General features: G+C 35.1%; 2 protein-coding genes across 2 annotated transcripts in view; both read left to right on the top strand.

The window, feature by feature from the left end:
* Positions 1-1,715, top strand: part of LOC121423838 — a 31,550-nt gene extending 29,835 nt beyond the window's left edge. The window contains exon 17 of the mRNA XM_041619345.1: positions 1,420-1,715. Within this exon, the coding sequence (XP_041475279.1) occupies positions 1,420-1,473 (54 nt within the window). The 3' untranslated portion in view covers positions 1,474-1,715. The remainder of the gene's footprint in view (positions 1-1,419) is intronic.
* Positions 1,716-8,717: 7,002 nt separating this feature from the next.
* The window catches only part of LOC121423696 (sushi, von Willebrand factor type A, EGF and pentraxin domain-containing protein 1-like), a 39,080-nt gene continuing 24,764 nt past the window's right edge, over positions 8,718-23,033 (top strand). The window contains exons 1-7 of the mRNA XM_041619122.1: positions 8,718-9,736; positions 16,340-16,595; positions 18,338-18,514; positions 19,499-19,663; positions 20,439-20,612; positions 21,784-21,963; positions 22,720-22,917. Of these exons, the coding sequence (XP_041475056.1) occupies positions 9,035-9,736; positions 16,340-16,595; positions 18,338-18,514; positions 19,499-19,663; positions 20,439-20,612; positions 21,784-21,963; positions 22,720-22,917 (1,852 nt within the window). The 5' untranslated portion in view covers positions 8,718-9,034. The remainder of the gene's footprint in view (positions 9,737-16,339; positions 16,596-18,337; positions 18,515-19,498; positions 19,664-20,438; positions 20,613-21,783; positions 21,964-22,719; positions 22,918-23,033) is intronic.

The following is a 23,033-nucleotide window of genomic DNA, read 5'->3' as shown; positions in this document are numbered from 1 at the left end:
TGGCCGAATTGGGAATATCTGTTGAATTCCCATCATAACTTTGAAAGTTTATGGATCTGATTCATGAAACTTAGACATAATAGTAATCAAGCATCACTGAAAATTTTGTGCAAGTTTCAGGTCTCATGATTAAGGTCAAAGGTCATTTAGGGTCAATGAACTTTGGCCGAATCGGGGGTATCTGTTGAATTACCATCATAACTTTGAAAGTTTATTGGTCTAGTTCGTTAAACTTGGACATTAGAGTAATCAAGTATCACTGAACATCCTGTGCGCGTTTCAGGTCACATGACCAAGGTCAAAGGTCAATGAACTTTGGCCGAATTGGGTGTATCTGTTGAATTACCATCATAACTTTGAAAGTTTATGGATCTGATTCATGAAACTTGTACATAAGAGTAATCAAGTATCACTGAACATCCTGTTTGAGTTTCAGCTCACATGATCAAGGTCAAAGGTCATTTAGGGTCAATGAACTTTGGCCGAATCGGGGGTATCTGTTAAATTACCATCATAACTTTGAAATTTTATTGGTCTAGTTCGTTAAACTTGGACATTAGAGTAATCAAGTATCACTGAACATCCTGTGCGCGTTTCAGGTCACATGACCAAGGTCAAAGGTCAATGAACTTTGGCCGAATTGGGTGTATCTGTTGAATAACCATCATATCTCTGTAAGTTCATTGGTCTAGTTCATAAAAAGTGGACATAAGAGTAACCATGTATCACTGAACATCTTGTGCGAGTTAGAGTAGTATTCAAAGTCAGCACTGCTGCTATATTGAACTGCGTGATGCAGGTGAGACGGCCAGAGGCATTCCACTTGTTGATGTAATAACTCCTTATGGTGATTTTAGCAAATGTACATGAAAAATTTGTGATATCAGATCAATTTCTTACTGTTTTTTGTAATTTCATATGTATTTCTTTTTTTTAAACCTTTTTTCATTGTTCAGTTATGAACTTTGTATGGGATTCTTTTGAGGTCATAAACAGCATAAAGTAAATCCATTTAGACTAGCAAATCAAAGACAATCATACATTTATGATTTTTGGTTGAAAACACAATTTGCATTGACTTTGTACACAAAATCACATTTTGGAGCAATTTTTAGTCTGACATGCACTTAAAAAAATGTTGCGTAATTTTGGAACCGTGTACCTGGTGTCACAAATTTGGTCTCCAAAGATGCAGAAGACTTGAAAGTAAAAAGTCAGCGAGGGGTGTGGTAAAAAAAATTATGCGCAGCGAAAATATTGGGCGATTCGTTTGGGGGGCCTCCTTGGGGGGCTAGATAGGGTTAAGTGTTGTTACTGTTATGTAAACTACCATGTATTGTCATCGCTGGTTTGCATATTTTGTTGTAACACATAATAAAATAGAATCATGTATCAAACTTCTGTCTTGCTTGTTTCCAGGATTCCCCTGGAAAAGAGGAATTCTTTGCTCTCAAGGCCCACATATCAACCTAACATCACCAGGAAAAGAAGAATTTTTTGCTCTCAAGGCCAAATATCAACCTAACATCACCAGGAAAAGGGGAATTTTTTGCTCTCAAGTCCACATATCAACCTAATATCACCAGGAAAAGAGGAATTCTTTGCTCTCAAGGCCCACAGATCAACCTAACATCACCAGGAAAAGAGGAATTCTTTGCTCTCAAGGCTCACAGATCAACCTAACATCTTCCCTGGAATCATCCCATTAATCTGCTATTTCATGAAAGGACTTGTTGGATCCGATACTTACCATAACAGTGCTATTCAGTCAATCAAAATAGAGGAAAGTTGTCAGATCTGACAACTTGTCTGACAAAAATATTGATGAAACATTTTCCTGCTTCAGGTAACGTTTTCCTCCTGTATCAGGAAACGGGATAAAAAAGGGCATTTGTCTTTTTCAGACTAATCAAGAAATCAAGTCCAAATTTCTACGGAGATTTCATCTCCCTCATTCAATTTTCATGGTAAAGAAAATGTACCAAAGAAATCCTTGAAATAAAAGTCATATCTTTTTCTTCTTACATAATATTTTTGGATGTTTTAAGTGCATGATTAAAGCAGTCTGTTCTTGGGGAGGTAGTTGGCAGCCAACTAGTTCACTCCCTCCTTTGAGGTGTTGTGGCTCAGTGGATAAGTCTTCGGACTTTGAACCACAAGGTCTGGGGTTCAAATCCCACCGCAGCAATAACGTCCTTTGACAAGGTGTTTATCTACATTTGCCACTCTCAACCCAGGTGTAGTAAATGGGCACCCGGTAGGAAGGAATTCCTTGAATGCTTGTTGCACCCGATCAGGGTAGCCGTGCTGAAGCCGGGGTAATAGTATGCAGCGCTTAGAAACATTTGTATTAAGCGCCATATAAATGTTGCATATTGTTATTATTATTTGATGGTAACAATAGTTTACCTCAAAACATATTGTTTTGCTCATTCTACAAACTCTTCGTCCATGATACATTTTGTGTGAAATCATTATTACATATCCTCCCATGAAGAGAAAATCTAATCTACCAACATGTTAAAAGAGCCAAATTAAATGCAATGTCTACAAATGTTGATAATGTGTGACATAACACATCATGGTTGTATTGTCAGTGGGGTGTTCTACATACCATCAGTGATCTGGACACTCAAATGGTCATGTCTTTTAATGTCTTCAATTTATCTCAAACTTTCATAGATCTGTTACTCTTATGTTTCATACGATTTAACTTGTATTTGCTGTCCCGTCAATGGAGATAAACATAGAAAGTAAATGTCGCCCTCTTTAGAGGTTTTGCATGCTACACCATCCACACAGAATATACGACTATTCAGGTAAATGAGGAAGACAAATTAGTTTTAAAATGCTACCATTGTAAGTCCTCTCATGCTCTATTGAAGATGTATTTACCTGTTGATTATTTTGATCTGTTGTAAGCCTAATTATTAAATAAAGTTGTATGGAATTCACACTCAAATTTTTGAATTCAATAAAAAAATAATTACAGCTAATTGCTGGAAATGTATTTATCAATCCAAAAGAGCCAATGAATGATTAAATGGAAAGTCACCCTTGTTTGTGAAATAAAATTACTTATCTTGGCCAGCTTGTGTAATAATTTAAAAATAATTGATTTTATTTTCATCCAATTTGTTTTTCTTATAATGGTAAAGAGTAAAACTTCTCTGATATTACTGATAATGCATTGTAGTTTCACTTGACATTGTTTTGAGACTAAGCCTTGACAAGTGATGATGGGTAGGTAATTTGCCACTTGGTCCACACCGACTTTGTCTACTTTCCATCTGGTCTCACCCACTTTGTTTAATCCTGGATGGACTTTGTCTAGTTTGTCATAACTTTGAAAGTATATGAATCTCGTTCATGAAACTTTCGCATATAAAATATGATTTGTATAGCGCACATATCCACCTTGTTTGGTCTCCAGGCACTCTTATATTGCCCTGGCTAAGCTAATCTACTGATTTCGGTGCTCACACTCACAGGATTTGAGGAATTCCTGCAGGTACCCATTTACCTCACCTGGGTTGAGTGCAGCACAACGTGGGTAAATTTCTTGCTGAAGGAATACGCGCCAGGGCTGGGAATTGAACCCGCGTCCCTCAGATGGAAAGACGAGTCTTAACCACTAGACCATGACACCCCCACATATTTCCAAATTAACCTCTTTGTCTAATTTCCAGTTAGGTTTTGCTATTTCACCTTATAACCACTTGGTCTTATACCACCCATTCTATGTGATAAGACGAACTATTCAAGAACCAAATTTTCATTTTCACAAAGTTCAAAATAAGGTAAGTAGTTAGCCCATGTGGGCATTAAGACTGTATAAGAGGTAGCCCAAGTGATTGGTAGACCAAGTAGTAACAGGACCGATAGCAGACTAAGTGGGTTTATATTAGCCATGATGGTATTCAATGATAGTATATTAAAGTAGAACATCTGCTAGTAGACCAAGTTAACACAAACTGATATCATTCAAGATATTAAAGTAAAAATTATTTTTTTTGTGTGTGAATAATGGAAGAAAATAAGTGTTTATTATTTGAATGAGTGCCACACTCCCAAGCGGTGATATCTGCAGAAAACAAAAAATCTTGTGTCCTATGTGTATTGATGACGCTTTGCCTTATTCTAGACCAGTTAATATATACTACGTGGCCCTCCGCTTACACAGGTCATAACCATTTTGCCTTATTCCACAAACTTACTTGCCTGACCATGCATCCCATGCTGCTAAGAACAAGAAACAAGAAATGATCTCCTCTCTCTTCAATTATGACAATGTACTTCATGACTTCTCTCTATGCATTATGTTAGACAAATTTGTTGTGAGATGATATGCATTATATTCATGTATTATGATAAATAAGTGCCACAGTCTACATAATTCAACCTATCAAAATTCAAATAATCTCCAGTCTAAGTTATTTTTCAGAAAAAAACATTATTTTCCTCTTCCATGTGAATATTTATGAGGTTCCAAATTCCAATAGATTTGACTTTGACAGATTCCTCTGTATGTCTGTATTATTGCCATCCAAGTTATAAGAATATATTTAGGCAAATGCCAAATATATATAGGATTAATTTTCATTGTCTATGCTTTGATATACATTGGTGCTCAAAAGTTAGTCAACCCCACCAGAAAATGAAAATATATGAACTGTTCAGGTTGTACCATGTATTACCCCCCGGTAGATATTTAATTGTGAAGTCAGGTGATTAAATATTGTATTCAATAAAGTTTCTTCCTCTGGGCTTGCTAAAAACTGTAGTGTTGTTGTCTCCATCCAACACTCAGCATGAAGGAGTCCATTTTGTGGCGGGGTTCACTAACTTTTGAACACAAATGTAGATCTGTGTTTGATATTGATGTGCTTTTTTAATGTGATATTTTTCAAAATTTCGATGCGCTACATGGAGCTTTCAAGAATTTGAAATATTAAAGGTATTCAATGAATTATCACAAATACAGTGTCTTAAAATATTCCATTTTGATTAATGTGTATTGTACTTTGCAAAGTCATGTTATTGCCCTCGTTTTGCACGTACAGAATTACTAAGAGAATATACGTTGGATAATAAGCAACATAATTCTACTTGACTATAAATGAATTTCTTTCTTTTCAACAAATTTGATAGAATATTTTATATTCTATTTATTTATTTAGTTATTTATTTTTTTTTTTTTTGGGGGGGGAGAAGGGTTGGAGTTGTGTGTTGCAAATCTATGCTTTCCCCTTGTCTTTACCAAGCCTAGTGTATGCATATCATGTATAAACAAATTAAAAGACAATCCAAATCTATTGTGTTTAATGCCCTACCTTGGTCCTAGAAAACATTAATTTGCTCTGATAGCTAAAAAATCCCATTATGATTAAAATAGAAGATTACTAGGTTTTTGTTTGCTTTGCATCATCTCATATGCATCACGAGATTTGTTTCATACTGTGCAGTTTAAGGGAAAAAGAATGCTGAAATATCAAATTGCAAACACCGTAATTCACGGACGACACATTTCAGAAATTTTCAGCATATTTTCGGCTATGGAAAAACACTTTTTTTCATGTAGGAAAGGGGTTATTCGAGATGATTTTTGAGACTTTCCTCAATAGTTGCATAATATCAACAATTTAATGAGTCGTAATATTAGCATTTGCAAATTTCAATGAGTAGTCTCAGAAAAAAAAATATTTTGCTTTTGTTTGATTTATATTATTTGTTTACCGAAAAATATGATTGCACTCGCTCCCGGGACTCGCTCCACTATTTGGCGATTTACAAATAACCATATAAATCACAATGTAATCATTATGTAGACTTGATGTTTTGGAATTCGACATATCAGACTAAAAGACATATTTGAAATCAACCATTCCTGAAGTTCAACCCCTTTCTGTCACTCAATTATATGAAGCGAGTCGGAGCTACACCTGTCGTACAGATGCGAACCTTCGTGATTGGTGCGAGCAGCGTAGGTTATCAATTATATACCATATCGTGGGTTATCGCCCACTTGGGTGCCGCCAATCATAGGCGCGAGCCACATTTCTGCAATTGTGTCTTATATTTGTATGCTCGACCGGGATGCCAGATAAGGCTGCCTTTGCTTTAGAAAATGGTTGACACGAAATGACCATTTTAGGACATATTGGCGAAGACCTTGCAAATTGGAAGCGTTATATCTAAACTGATTTGAAGAAAAAAATTATGAGAAAAAGAAGAGTAAAAAATGTGAGAATGAACATTATTTGATGTTATCATTTATTCACGTTTTCTTCAAAAGACAGGGTTGTCCTTTTCAAGCCAAGTGGGCTGCTTTTATAAGGGAGCCCTGATGGATCAAAATTGGATATGAAATAATAATGTCATGGAATTCGAGTACATGAATTTATTCAAGAATGACCCAATGCCTATATCAGGAAATAGTTACATGATTTTTTCTGTATTTCATGCCATGAGGACTTTTAATTTCGAAGAACAAAACGATATCGTCCGGTGCATTCCATTTTTGAAGTTTCTCAGAACTATTCGGAACAAATATCATTGAAAAAATAGTGTATTACACTTTTTCTTTTCTTGAAATATTTCACAATGGGTCCAGTACAATTTTACAAAAAATGAAAATGCTGTTTAACGAATATGCATAATCGAAAAATGACCAACAAAAATCCCCAACTTTGGTATTACAGGAGAAAACGCCTACCGTAATTAGTACGCCTAAATAGTAAAGAGAGGATATAGGCAAAGTACCCAACCTTCAGATGCCAACAAAGTTAACCAATTACGGGGTAAAAAAATTCCCAACTCTCATTGCCATATAATACGATGCTGGTAGTAATGGGTAATTAACTCGAATACCCAAGTGGGTTACAATACCCCATAATCATGATTTTTTTAAAAACCAAAAATTGAGGCCTACTATACCCATGGATATACCTAAGCTTGTCCAACGTTTTAAGTGTGTAAAAATTGTTAGGCCTACTGACGAAAAGAGGATTCAGATTATTTGGTTTGAGTGAAATTATTCTTATTTTTAATCTTATCAGACATTATCAGACATGAAGTTAAAATTCTGTTAGCTCCATGATTAAACAATATGAACCAATGATACGCAAAATTATAAATCTATTCATGAACATTCTAGAAGTGTATAGTTCGATCGTCTTGCTCCATCGGGTAGAATGATTATTATAATATGATATTTTTATGAGGAAGCTCCGAGGAAAGGTGAGGAAAGTTTGGATGACATGTATACCTCACAAGGAGAGCTGAAAGTCAGTATCAAAGAGCTTCACCACAGGTATAAATTACATGACCTCCCATCACCGTGACACTGGAATAAACGACATTCAAACTGACAGTCGAGAAAGAATGAGATGAAAGCTTATTGACATAAAAAGAGTTCTGGGCGCGTGTGTTAAGTGATACCATAGTTACCCCATGGCGATGCCCAATAGCACTCCTACTGCTGATGATGAGCGAGTATATGTAGTGAACTCAGGGTATTTTTTATCCGCAGGATGAATTGAGGAAAAAAAACACGACCAACTAATGTTCATGTTATGAATTGTATAGTTATTTTGCGCGTTGGTGACACACGGAAAATAAATAGAGTAATATTCACGGAGCAAAATGCTGAAAATGTCATAAAAATCGGATAACAAATAATGAAGCTATTGAATTTTAAAGTTTATCAATATTTTGTGAAAACAGTTATATGCACATCGTCATGAATATTCATTAGGTGGGTTGATGATGTCACATCCCCACTTTCCTTTTTCTAATATGTTATTACATTGAATCATAAATGTTTCTTTTTTTCATACATGATTGTGTAAATGATGTGTCTCCACTATGATGAAATAAGTTGCGGCAATAAATAACTAATGCACTTAATCAGTTGTCAATCCAATTGTTTGAGTTCTTGGTAGAAAAGTTTTGAATAAACTTAATTTCTTAACAAAATATAAAAAAGAACAAATGGGGATATGACATCATCACCCCAGCTAATCAATATTCATAAAGTCATGCCTAGAACTTCACCAGAATAATGCACATATTTAAAATTCAATAGCTTTGTTATTTGGTATCCGATTTTGATCAAATTTTCAGTATTTTGCTTTGTGAATTTTGCTCTCTTTATTGAGATATAAATAATTCCAGCTTGGACCATCCCTTTAAATAATTTTCTCGTTGTTCATGAACATTTTCCCCACAATTTGCCGAGAATTTCTCCCACAATGAATATGCTTCTAGGTGCCCCATATATCTTAAAGGAGTTGTCGGTGTTATATTTTGGTCAGTGACTTTAGATTTGTGAAGACTACCAATAACAAAGTAATGTTTTCCTTACGAATCGTATGAGCAATGGTTATAAAACAAAACACTTGACTCTTCTTCCATACCGATTGATAGCTATAGCCCGACCAGAAAAAGTGTAAAATTCATTGTAATTTGTGGTGAACGGTGACAGCTAGAGAAAGAGAAAATATTGATTCGAGAGTATCGAGTTATTGCGTTTTTCATATACATAGCTTCTTTTCATTGCATAGATGAAAGATATGTTTGATAATTATGGTTTTTGACATCTGGAAATCCCCCTCGTCCCGACTCTGCAATGGAACTCCAATTTCCATTGATTCCCGTTATAAGAGCACACGACAGGTGTCCTTCCCCGAACCCTCCTACCAATATAGGAAAGAGATCTTTGCATGACAGGCTAATAGTACTGGTAGAATAAACGTAACCTTTTCCGGAGTCTGGCTGTGAGTTTGTCGCTCGCTGTAGAGTCACTTCCAATGAACTCTCTTTGTTGGTCGACATCATGTTCCTGCTGCTGCCATATAATGTGTTGATTTGATCATTATCTTGAATAGACAGCTGTATCTATACATTACAAACATGATCACGGAATGTGTATTGATGATATCGTCTATTTATTTCTGGTGGAAAGTTGGTGGATGATACTTTTTTTAGATGACATCATCGTTTTATTCATAGTTTGAACGCGGTTTACTGTGTAATGATGGGGATGTATTATTTAATCAATATTCTGCTTCTTTTCATGTGTTTCGAAGTGTCGTATGAACGGCGACTTCCAGTTCGAGCTCCAGATTTAAAGCTCCTCCTCGACTCAGGAATAAACGTCTCTTTCCCAGATGAACACCGACAGTTGGACTTTGCGGATTACCCTCAAGCTGATGGCTTAGCCAGCCAGCCCCGTCCCGCTGATGATCCGCTCCCTCTCCCTCTCCTTCAATCTCTTTCATACCTTAATATCGACCTAGAACGATCCCATCACGAGCTTTACGAAGCGCTATGGAGGAATGCAGACGTTCCCATGGATACCACATCTGCTACTAAAATAGATGTCCTCGGATACCTCCTCAAGAAACAAGTGGAAAAACTTCGGCGGGTGAGCAATGGTCAGGTTGAGTTGGTGTTTCTTGTCGATAGCTCGGCCAGTGTCGGGATAGAGAATTTCTTCAATGAGCTGAAATTTGTGAAGAAACTTTTGGCGGACTTCACAGTGGCACCTGATGCGACCCGAGTAGCTATCATCACCTTCTCCTCCAAACATCGAGTTGAATTGAATGTTAATCAGCTTGATAACAGCATCCCTGGTAAACATCATCATAAATGTGCTCTATTGAATGAAGATCTTCCTATGATTACCTACGTTGGTGGAGGAACATACACTAAAGGAGCCTTCGAGCTTGCCAAGGTAATCACTTTATACTTTTCATTATCTTTATTTTATTTCATAGAGCTGGAGGGGCTGTATTCACGGGCCTTTCTCAAATATTGTGCAAGTGTATTGTCTGTTAATTATATTATAATATCCTTACTAAAATTAACCTCAAACAAAATGCCAACCAGTGTGAAAGTCATATGACTTAAATCCTAGATTTAATTTTTAATAACCCTGACTTATTGTTTGATTTATAATGTCTTATGGGAATAGGGGAAAAACTATCCATTAAAAATGGCAATCTTTTCCGATACTGTTAACTTGGTCAATGCATTATATTTCTGGAATAGCTTGCTTTCAATAAATGCTTGTCTTGTAAATGTTGAAACAATAATCTTTACCTTTGTGGAATACACAAACACAAACTTTTTGTAAAATAAAATGTTAAATATGTTCAGGTGCATCATGGTTCATGATAAGCTGATCAATGTTTCTTTCAAGGAAGGAAGATTACATCAAAGTGATTTCCTGATGACCCGAAAGTAACTTTTAAAGAGGATGACTGAAAACGCCTCGACCAATTAACACATTATATACACTGTTATAAAATTTATCCTTAAAATAAAAGAAGTTCATGCAGTAGATTCTCGAGAACACCTGTAATCTTACCAGATTGCGTAATCTTACAGGAAATTGGTATTCGGTGTATGGAACCTTACAAATTTCCTTCAATAAAACACCCTTTTCCCCCTTTTAAACAGAATTGTTCTGATAAATTGCAGAAAAATTCTTGTTTTATGAATTCACAGAATGATTCTGTTATTGCTTTCTGCAAAATCTTTTTATTTTCAGTAAAATCAGTTTTGTAACAGTGTAGGGCCTATATGTCAACTTATCAACTTGCAGGTTGGTGTAAGACATTGTAAGCTCTTGATATACATTATGGATTGTTTCTGATATCATATACTAGTTATGTTGCTTTAATTGATTGTTGTATTGTATTGCGTTATGATAACATAATAGAGTACATGCCTTTGAATGATCGAACAATCATTTGATGATAGATATAGCACGACCAATTCGATCTTGATCTTTTGTTCGTATGGGGATCATAACTATTACGCTCTAAAATGACCGCTGCACTAGGTCAAAAAGACAGCTGGAATCATTCTGTTAAGATGAGGTTTTAAACATTTTTTTTTATTTAACAAATTTTCCCCTCTGGAGAGGAGGTGTATAAAGTGAGACAAGACGATTAGTAGTGAAAGAACCGACAAATCAGAGACTGAAACTTTCGGTCTACTTATAACTCATAATCTTTGAAAAGAGAAATGATGAAGAGGTAAACCCAATATTTTAAGTGTTACCATGCATGGTTACAGGATCGAACCATTTAAAAGGGTTATTGAAACATTAAGAAAATGTTGTAACTCCTCCAACCTTTTTAATCTTAATTTTACTTTTCATTATTAGAGTGAATTGATAATTGATTGTAATATACAAAAGAAACTTTAATTTAAATCTATACATTTCCACCACTGAGAGTATAACAGAACTTTTTATATTAAAAACAAAATTCAACGATAAAAAGTTTCTTTGCCGAGCTGCACATGACATCAGAAATTAATTTCGCATTTATATCTGTATATGATGCATTGATGTGTACCTGGAAAGCCTTGTCATGAGGAGCAAAAATATAAGTCCGACTAAAGCAAATGCTCCTCTATTTTCTTGGGGGGGGGGGGGTGGTGGCGAGGAGGTGGGCATTCTACCTTATATCTTTACCTCTTACTTCGATCCATGTGTATCACCAAAGGAGTAGATCCATGCAAACAATTTCAAGAGTGCTTGGTTTTTTACTTTTTTTCCCGGCTTTTTTCATGTAAAAGGAAAACAAAACCATAATTTTGCGGGGCGCTAGCTAGGATAGCAGCTCGTGAATTCGACAATACACTTGACAGGAGAGAAAATATGGATAGGAAACGATCTTTTCGTAATTACAGGGCATTAAACAAGCAATCGTTCGGCAAAGAATAACATTGTGGTCTGTCCAGGTTATCCTGGTATTTGGAGAGGGAAATCATGGCTGGATTTCTCGGTCGCTCTCTAAAACCCAACGGGTAGAACTTTGATTTTATTGATAATAATCATGCAGTGAGCCTATCAGATGGGACGAAGTGTGATCGAGAAGTCTTGCGAAGACTGTTTTAGGTTGAAAATATATTTCCCAATAATATAGCATATAGGCATAGCTATATTGTCATTTTGCTGAATACGATCTTTTTGAAGTTTATTTGAAATTCATTTCTCCTTCACTATATTGGTTTGATATTCATCATTCTTATGATGGGGAATTCGCAGCCATTCTTTTCTGAACATGATTATGAATAAATAAAAGTGTAATACCTTTTATGATAAATCTTTGAAATTGACAATGATTTATTAATTTCATTCTCAATGTGTTAGTCCGTGCAATACTTTATACCAGTCTGTCACCATCACTCTTACTTTACTTTATTATTTTAATGTAATTCTAAATTTTTGACCGATTTTAATGGATGAGGCATAGAGCGGTTAACAGAAGGATGAGGTATAGTAGGATGCTCGGGGAACGTCCTGCTTCATTTAGGCTGGCACCCTGGGCAGACAGAAACATCACTATAACCTACCCCTATTATTAGATTGTTACATCTTAAAAAAAAACTTTTTGTGATATAACACTATGTAAAGGGGCCCATCAACAAGATGTGTTTCACTGGGGTCCCAAACCTGTCATTCTGATTTCTACAATGTTATGTGTTTTACCACTGTTTGTGTTTGATTTGGTTTGAATAAATACTACTACTACTACTACTACTACTACTACTACTACTACTACTACTAATACTACTACTACTACTACTACTGCACTACTAATTTATGCGTTTTCCGTTAAGATTTTTTTAAAATAATGTGTTAGGTTTTTGGGTTGGTAATTTTTAACAAATGTCATATGCATATTTGGTTACATAATCAATTTTTCGATTTTTTATAGAATACTTAATAAAATGTATTCTCATTATGACTGTATGTGTATAATGATATCATGCTACTGTGGTTATCTACATGTATATACTTGCTGTCTTCTAATTTGAAATGTAATGTGTTGGAGAATTCTTGTAAGCATGCTAAAATTTCAGTCAGTTGGCTGCCATGTATGCTATTGAATTTGTGAAATCAAATACCATTATTGGCTTTAATAGACTCATATAATATGTATCAATGTACATAATGATTTTCAATTGAACTTCAGAAGCATAGATACGAGACTTATGATTGGCTTTGGGCATCATCGTGCTCGTCCGAAGTATTATATTGGCCTACACTTATTTTCTGTCCAGCGTATATCTAGATTCTAGAGCCACCATTTTTATTTGTTTGTTGGGCGAAAATTAATCAATAGATTATGAAAGTGATAAGGAAAACAACTTCCCGCCTTATATATCAAGCAGTATTAAGCTGCATTTCATCGGGAAACAGCTTAGGGATCGAATCAGCTTGTACATATAATAAATCATAACACGCCTCGGAGAGTACAATAATAAATACTGTAAACCTTCAAAGTTCTGCGCTCCCACACCAAGCCACAGTCACCTGCATAACACATGGGATTCTGTTTATATTACTTCCTCTTTGTGTTGGTGGTAAAAACACTTGAAACAGGTGTGAAAGAAATATTCTGTTTACAAGATACAGTATACAGACATGACACATGACAAAGCTGAGGACAAGCGAAACTATAGCAAGGGTCTTTGACAACCGGCTCTAAAAAGATTTTTGCAACTGTATAAAAAGTGTAACAATTGCAGAACTTTAGTCTTAAAATAAAGTTTCGTGTTTATATTTTTGGCGATTCATCACGAAGGAGGGATAACCCCATACATACCAAAGGGCAATATAAATAGGACCAAGAAGTTACCTGATCGTAAAAGGTCGTTATCTGATCGTAAGCGATCGTAAAAAAAACATTGGCCGAACCTCCAGTGCTGGTAACTCCTTGGTAAGACTACGTGTACCTATGTGTAACAGACGTCTGGTAGTTTTTTTTTACTGTTATCTCTCATCTCTATCCATACAATGGTGCGCTCCCAGGTACATTGCGCCTCTCTTATTTTTTGTCTTGCCAAAACTTTACGGCACCATTGCATCCAATTTTGTAACGACCGACATTTCATGGATATCTATGGATTATTGAGTAAATGCGAAAAGAATAGTTTAATTATCAAGTGGTGAAGAATTAATTTGAACGGTTGTTGAATTTTAAGTTCACACAATTTCGTTTAAGTGGTAAGGCAGACATCAGATGTGCATGAACGTCAATGCCACCGGAAGTGTTTACTTAAAACGATTGAACAGAACAATTCATGATAGGTCTACCTCATTGGGTCAGAAGATCTGTAACAGTAGTTTAGATGGAAATCAAGACCAAAGGGAAATTAACTCATTAGCAGTACCATTGCTATGTGCATCATTTGTTTGGCAAATGGGAGGTTCGAACATGAAGTTAAAGGCACATTCAACAGATCAGTGCGAAAGATAAACATCACGACTCCTCGTTCATCCATACATTGCGTTAATTTGTGAAGATTAAACCTGTCATTATTTCCTTATTAAAGTATTATAAAATTCCTTATTACTTTTAAATAAAGACAGCTCTGGGGTGACTTTTTGTGTGTCTATTTTTAGAAATATAGGTCTTCATAATATCAATTTGAATAGTTGGTTAGCTATATACAACCGTCACTGTCTCTTTTTTTTTAAATTCTTAAATAAAGTGATATTGCATTTCGTTTACCAAATAGGAGCGTTTGCCCTGCTCCCACCAGGTGTGGCGCCGCCTGCAAATCTTCACTTTTTGATTATTTTATTTCTCTGTTTTCCAAACCAAACCAAACCAAAATAAATTTCGTGAAATAAGGATGTGGAGACAAACGAAGAGGAAACATTCATAATACAAGACGAAAAACCAGTTATCACGATTGTTAATCAAGAGCATGGACATGATGGAGGGTCAACTAAAGGGAACTGGATTGTTCTAGTTTTGCATAAATTGATGTAATAGGTGTCATTAATGAATGATTATAATATACAGGGGATCAGGTAATTGATATGCTTTTGTTTAAAAAAAAGAGTTGCTAATTGATTGCTAAACGATTTCCTTCTATTGCAATCTTTTAGCTTGATGTACTACTCAAATCGTTACATTATTCACTTTATCCAATATATTGTGTCAAATCCTACCCATTTCTTGTGGTTATTAGACTATTAATATCTTCTTACCAGAGAGTATTGATTTGGTTCGACTTCCTTCCCGATGAAACGGTTTCCGCCACGAAGAAAAGAGCAGGTAGAATTATTCTGATAAGCTCTTCCATTGCAACATATTGGAAATAAAATATCAAGTGTGAATAAGAAAATTATCAAAATCGCTCATCTTACTTTAATTCATAGAATAATGGATTGTTAGACATACATTTATAGATTACTGATTGCCATTGTTTCACTCGATTTTCTATAATGCCATAATTATTTCCTTGTTCAGTGTTTTTATCAGCGAATAAATGATACAATTAGTAGTTTTTAAATTAGTAACTGTTTCCTTTTGATTACTTACAATATTTTAGTTTGATACATATTATCACTTAAGTAAAAATATATGTTTATTTATGTTACTAAGTATTTTTTTCTTTGATTTAGATTTTGACTTTATTTTCATGTATGATATGATGATTTATGTTGTTCTTTATGTTTTCATCAGGTCATTGATGAAAAACAGTTTTATACTGATCTTTTGTACCTGATTAAATATGTTCTAATAAATAAATTGTATAATAATTGGATGATAGAATAATGGATTGTATAACAATTGGAATGTTAATGTGGATCAATAGTGTACTGAACAATGTTTTCCTTTGTTTCAGAACCTTGAAGGTAAACATCATTTTGCTGTAAGATACATCCTGCTAAACTGAAACTAATTAAGCCAATGAATCATTGGACATGTTGGAAGTGGTATACATATTTTGACAATCCCCTTAATATTCATTTAGGGAATTTTCAAAGTATCATGATTCGTATAAATGTGCAGTGGCGTTATGAGCTATAAGTAGTTGAGCGGCACAATCATGACAATGGCGTGTGGAACAATATTTCTTAAAAGTCCCGAGCAAGCTCAGGAAGCGAACACAAATCTTGCCCGTTTGAAAATGTAAATTTAATTTGTGTTATATTTTGACATGATGTACAGAAAATGACATCCTACCTGATATCTTACTGATTTTCATTTCCCCTTCCTGTCTCTTTTTCATGCTTTTCCTATTTCCCCTTGGTCTCGGAGCTTTTTTTTCTTCTCTCTCTCTCTTTTTTTTTTTTTGGGGGGGGGATATGGTCCCACCCAAGCTTTGGCTTCCCTATAGGCCATTGGTTAGAAGTGAAAATGTTAGGAGTCGGGACATGAATTCTTATTCATTAGAGGCATGTCTCAGCTGATAAAGGCACAGACAACATATATTTCATGGTAGCTATAGTCTCATGTTGACCACAAATTATTCAATATTCAGTTCTGAATTTAGATTTCTTTATTTCACCTTTTGTCAGAAAGTGCTGCAGGGGGCTCGTGGCAACTCCACTCAAGCCGTGTTCTTACTCACTGACGGTCTTTCTAATGGGCCAAATCCTGTACCCGTAGCTGCTAGTCTCAAGGAAGATGGCGTGGAGGTGTTCACATTTGGAATTAGGGATGGTTATATCCCAGAACTGCTTGAAATGGCATCTGAAAAGAAAGACGAACACTGTTATATTCTTGACAGCTTTGCAGAGTTTGAAGCCTTAGCACGACGGGCACTTCACGAAGGTACTTATAACACTTTGAATATTTTAATGAATTATTTCAATAGTGCTTCTTCTTCCCCTTCTCCTCCTCCCCCCCTCCTCAATAGTTGATGCAATTTAATGTATATAATTCTATACTTTTTTGTTACATATTTATCTTTTATTTTTGACAATTGTAAATAAGTGCTGTGATACTTTTTGTGTATAGCGCATATAAATACCCGTTATTCTTCTTCTTTTTCTTCTTATTTCTTCTTCTTCTGCTCCTCCTTCTTCCCTTTTCTTCTCCATATACCTTTCCTCATGTTATCTCCGATGGGTAGTGAGAGGAATATGGATACAAAATATTCTTAGACATATAACCTTTAAATAGACTAAGAATGCATCAAGAATATTCATAGAAAGTAGGGCAATGTCGAAAAGAGCAGCCGCAGAGACACTTATCAATGTCATAGCCGTGAATAAATTTTACCTGTCATTGCTATCAGATATAACAGTAGACCTATCATGCCTATGGGTTATGCTTAACCCCGATATATATATATACAAGTGTAAAGAACTTTCCAAAAGATGGTGCGAGACAGTTCGTGTATAAAGCGCTCATGAATTGTTTTCATTTGATAATGAAATGTGAAGCAAAGTGAAGAATAGCACATCAACATTTGCAACTCTCCATCCAGGTGGTAGTAAATGGGTACCCGGTAGGACGGAATTCCTTGAATAAATGCTCGAGCGTGCGATCAGGAAAGCCGTGCTAAAGCCGGGGTAATATGCAGTGCTTAGAAACGTAAACGCTATATACATATTTCATGTTATCATAATTGTTATTATTATTTTTATCATTGTTATTATTATTATTGTTATTATTGTTCTTATTATTTTCTTGGTGCCGAGAGTGCTTCTTCCCTGAACCTACATCTAAGTATATTCACTGGATAGAAATATATGGGGGAAATCACTGTTTTTCTTTATACTCCGTGTTGATATTCATATTGGAATGAAAAATACTAATCCTGATTATAAGACATGTAAATTATACAAATATATTTATCTCAATGTGTTTTTTTTATTTCTGTTATCATATTCACAATCGCCAATACCTCTAATACGTACATGTTTGCCCTTTTCATCGTCATCGTCGTTGTCACCATCAAGATCACATTTATCATCATCATTATCATCATCAAAATCAACATCATTATCGCCATCATCACCATCTTCATATATGAGAGCTTCATTATTATCGTAATTGGTTTGTCATCAACAGTGTCATCACTAGCGTCATCGTGGTGGTCGTCATTATAATGAGATGATCATCATCATCTTCATCATCATCATCATCATCATCATCATCACCATCATCATCATCATCATCATCATCAGCATCATCAGCATCATCAGCATCGTCATCACCATCATCATCATCATCATCATCTTCATCATCATTATCATCATCACCATCATCATCATCATTAGCATCATCAGCATCATCAGCATCGCCATCACAATCATCATCAGCATCGTCATCACCATCATCATCAAGATCGGCATCATCATGCAAAATCACTATCATGTAGAAGTCCCGGGTATGTGATGGTAAATGATTTTGAGGGTGCCTTTGATTTTTAATGTTGCTGAATACATTCAAATTCATTTAAATCATATAAAACTACGTACACCATCATCATCTTTACTATTATGAAGTATTTAAATCCATCATAGTTCTTTCAATGTCCGTTCATCTTATGCTTTTCCTCCTAATAGATCTTCGCATGGGAGAGTTTATCGAGGAGACGCCAGAGAAATGTTCATCACGATGTTTAGATGAGAGCCACTGCTGTGATGTAATGGCATCGTGTAGGTGTGGAACCCATACTGGATCCTATGACTGTGTCTGCCCGGCTGGTTTTTATGGTAGTGGGCTTCGTGGAAAATGCAGTCGTAAGTACAAAGAAAGCATGGAAACAAATTAATCTTCCTATCATGTTGGTATTCGAAAAATGACAAAATAAATTGTAAATTGATGGAAGAATCGCTGGCATTTGTTTGCGCGTGCGTGAGTGTGAGTTCAGTATAAATATATATTTCCAAAGGTATTTCATTTCATCATTATTTGCTTCAGCTTTTTTTGGTAAATACCCGGGTAAATATATGTGTATATTCTTATTGATGTAAAATGAAAATCGGTCATTTTTTTGTATTTACCTTGAATTTATTTGAATGAAATCCTTATTAAAAATATGTTGAAAAAAAAAAAGAAATGTGTGAGGGTGTGTGTGTGTGTGTGTGTAGTGGGGGGGGGGGGGTTCATGTTTCTGCGTGGGTGTAAGTGTGATTGCCTATATCTGTCTGTGCGTGACTGACAGGAACAACACTACCTTATGCTTTGTTCCATATATCGTCGGCATTATTGGTGGCAGCGGTGGGATGCTGCCATCACAAAACATGTGGCCGTCACAAAATACTATTAATTAATTAATGTAAAATATCTACATCCGAATATAACAATTTTGGTCGAGGTTAGAACAAAGGGCAATTCTCTTAATAGTGAATGATTCAGCCGAAAAATTTGCAGTAATAATTTTATCTTAATTTCTTGCATTTGGATGAAAAAAAATCAGCTTTTCTGTGATAGCTTCACAAATGTAGTTCAGCTGTCAGTCGAATCAGAATTACAGTTTTTATTCTCTGGATTAAAGGGATTTGTTTGTTGCAAAAACATTTGTTCCTTAACTATTTCAACGACATGTAAGCGATTGTGGCTTGAAGAGCTTACATTAGATCAACAGAAGATTGAAAAAAAAACTTCTGACTTATAGGCCTAAATCTGAGATTATAACCGATTTCAAAGAGTAGTGAAAACAAAACATAATCCCTCGTAAAAAAACCCCATGAATGTTTATTTTCTTAAAATATTCAATCCAGCTTGTCCAATCGGAAGCTACAAACGTGAAGCTTTACCTGGAGGAATCAACACGTGTTTACCATGTCCTGATCAAAACCATGTGAGCCCTCTCAACAATACTAGTCCTAACATGTGTGTATGTAAAGATGGATACAGATGGGATATTGCTACACAGAGATGTAAAGGTAATATCTTAGCTTTTCCTTTCTTGACATCTCCAACACACACTCTCTCTCTCACTCTTGCTTCATATACAGAGTTCATTTCTATGAAATAAAGATGATAATGCAATTTATATATAATTTTTTACTTGTGTTTTAAGAAACATAGGTATTCAGATCAGTTGAGCATAATATATTGAATTTGGCCGCATTTTAGTGGGGCCCATATGTTCGCAACGCTCTTTTGGGAAGCATTTCAATTTAATTTCAATTTCAATTCAAATTTCAATTAATTTGATACATACACCACAGGTAGGACCTAAGATACTGTCGAAATAGCAATTATGGAGGTAGCTCCATACAGCATAACTTGGATTACTTTGCCATTGCTAGTTGTTAACACATTTGAAATTTGAAAGTAATTATTTCTAAATATTTAATTAAATTAACTGAGTTGAATACATGAATCCATATCAAATATTAAAAGAAGATGCTCAAATCTCATTTGTTTTGATATATTGCAAGCAATGTTTCATTTTGTGTCGTTTTATTTCAAGTTTTTACCGATTGTATTTGTTTTTGTCATTTGTAACTTTTTGAAAAAGCGCTTTATAAGAAGCAAATATTATCATTATTATTAAATGCAATTAACAGTACACATTTTGGTGATATCCAGGCATACAGTTTAGTGTTATTACCCTTTTTAAAGGAATAACATGATCTGTTTGTGCATTAAGTTGTTAATTATATATGGCAATTTCTTCAATTTAATTCTTGATCTTTTTACTTTCTCTTCTAGTTATCCATTGCCCTCTGCTTCAAAGGCCCGAGAATGGAGAGTTTGTTGAATGTAGCAACGTTGTGAATGGAGCCTGTGCGATACGGTGTAACCGTGGATATGAAGTGACTGGAAGCAGTATCCGACTCTGCTTCTCAAATGGGTCCTGGTCTGGAGAAGATTTTAATTGTCGAGGTATACCTGTCAATGATGTATTTGTCCATTGATTTTATGCGATGATTCTTGGCACAGATTGTAATATTCAAATGAATGTTTTTTTTTTAAATAATGGAATAATGAAAATGTTTTAGATCCGCACATTAAAATGCCTGCTTCACGATTTTCTAAAAGGAGGGGGGGGCAAATTTTTCGGAGGAAAATTTTGACAAGCCCCCCCCCCAAAAAAAAAAGAAAAGGTTTTCAACCAAAATTAAGGATAATTTGTACCCGAAAAAATTTGACAAGCAAAAAAAAAGAAAAAAAAGGATATTTACATTAGAAATTTTAATTTTGCTTATCAAGGGGGGGGGGGGGAATGTTCCCCCTGTGCCCCCTGGATCCGTGCCTGGTCTGTTTCCATATGAATATCCTGCTAAGTAAGTGTTGCATATTCACAAGAACTGTCATCTGACATAGTGATATATATACCTTATCATGAATTGTCAAATAAAATTAGTAACAAAATTCAAAATATTATGTAGTTACTTTACATCATGTTTAGTCTTGTAACTTTTGGAGCCTATGCTGATCTTCCTGTATCATGTTTCTGTTATACTCTGGAAAGACTATTCTTTAACATTTTCTCCATGTTTTGTTTTGTATAATTTTTTTCATGCCTACACATGATTTTTCCACAATGAAGGTACGCCATGCAGTCTGATCTCTTTATTCCCCAATGGGGTTTGCATTATATATCGCTCCATGCCATACATCTTAAGGCCACCGCACACTGTTCGCGATCCGATTTTGGAGCAAATCGCATTTTGCTCATTTTCGAAATATGTGAATAGAACATATAATTTTATTTGAGGTTGAAATTAATTGAAAGAATACTAATGTAACCATTTTGTAAGATTGTAAGCCTTTATTTTAGAGTAAATGCAAAATTAGTTTCAAATCGTAGCCAATCGTACGACTCCTATGACGTCATTACGACTAAATATTGAATTCGATTTTATTCTAAGAAGGAATACAGCATAGTCACAGATTTGAACGATGATTTCGAACATTACACAGTAAGATCTTCCAAGTCTCAATATTAGCATCTACTTCATTTTATTTCAAAATTGAGTCGCAGTCCATTTGTAAGGTGTGCGGTCGCCTTTAGATACCTCATGATATTATTTCCCTTTCATTGACATTACAGTAAAGACTTGTGAGGTGTTGACTGCTCCTCTGAACGGCTCTCTTCAGTGTACCTCTGATGATCATGCCTTTGGTACAGTGTGTGCTGCTACATGTGATACTGGTTTCAAGCTCATAGGATCACAGTCAAGACGTTGTCTACCTATCGCACATTGGGATGGACTACCAGTTCACTGTAGAGGTATGGTTGAGGGCTTTCACAAAAATCACTAGGGACCAGTTAATTACAACATAACTTGTACATGAGCACACCTGGTATGAATAATTGTGTGAAGGTAACCCCACAGATGGTTACAACACATTTTGAAGACAATTGCATTGGTTGCAAATAGTCAAAAAGCCTATTGTGAAGAAATAACTTTTGATCCCAGACTTGGTTTTGAAAAAGTAGGTTACTCATACTTTTAAATGTTTATTGGGTACCCAGTTTAAACTTCGGTATTTTAATCTTGCATAGCCTGTTTGAATTCCCTATTTTCAATGAAACTCAAGTATTTGTACTTTGATGTTCTTACAAATATGATAATCAAAATAATATTTTATACATATGTATCATTGATTTAAAATATTAATCTCTGTTGTCAAAATTTCATAGTAAAATCAGCAAGAGATAATTAGAGATTGATAACATGCTGGGACAATTACATCATGGAGCTACTAGCTCCATGATTACATGAAAGAATGTTGAACCATTGAGCTACTACTCCATGGTTGAACAAAAGAATCAGATGTGAGAATGTAATGAATGAACACATCTGAATAGGAAACAAATAACAAAAAAAAGCAGAGTGAAGGTTAAATAGAAAGGATACACATCAAGATTATAGACAAGCTGAACTAGATACTAAAGCTGGAACTGAATAACTAAAGTTAATAACTGAACTGAAACGCAATGCCAAAATAATAGTCCTACACTATAATTCAATGTTGATTTTAGCAATCCAGTGCCCGATGCTCCCCACCATACCTCATGGGTATATGACCCCATCACACTGCAGCACACACAGACAAGACTACGGGAATGTTTGTAAGATTGAATGTAGTCAAGGTTTCTACAGAAGAGGACCAAGGAAGAAAGAATGTTTGGCTAATGGAAGATGGAACAACAAGTTTGATCCTAGTCGGGCCTGTATTGGTAAGTAAATGCATCCTAAAGCTTAACATGAAACAATATATTTTTTAGTTGAATTTAACAAACCATACTTAATATTGACCAATAATGTTAAATTCCCATTTCTGCTTTGTACTCCA

The sequence above is a fragment of the Lytechinus variegatus genome, chromosome 11 (assembly GCF_018143015.1).
Source record: "Lytechinus variegatus isolate NC3 chromosome 11, Lvar_3.0, whole genome shotgun sequence".
NCBI lineage: Eukaryota > Metazoa > Echinodermata > Echinoidea > Temnopleuroida > Toxopneustidae > Lytechinus > Lytechinus variegatus.
The sequence above is the reverse complement of the archived record's forward strand: the minus strand, read 5'-3'. Positions and strand labels throughout refer to the sequence as shown.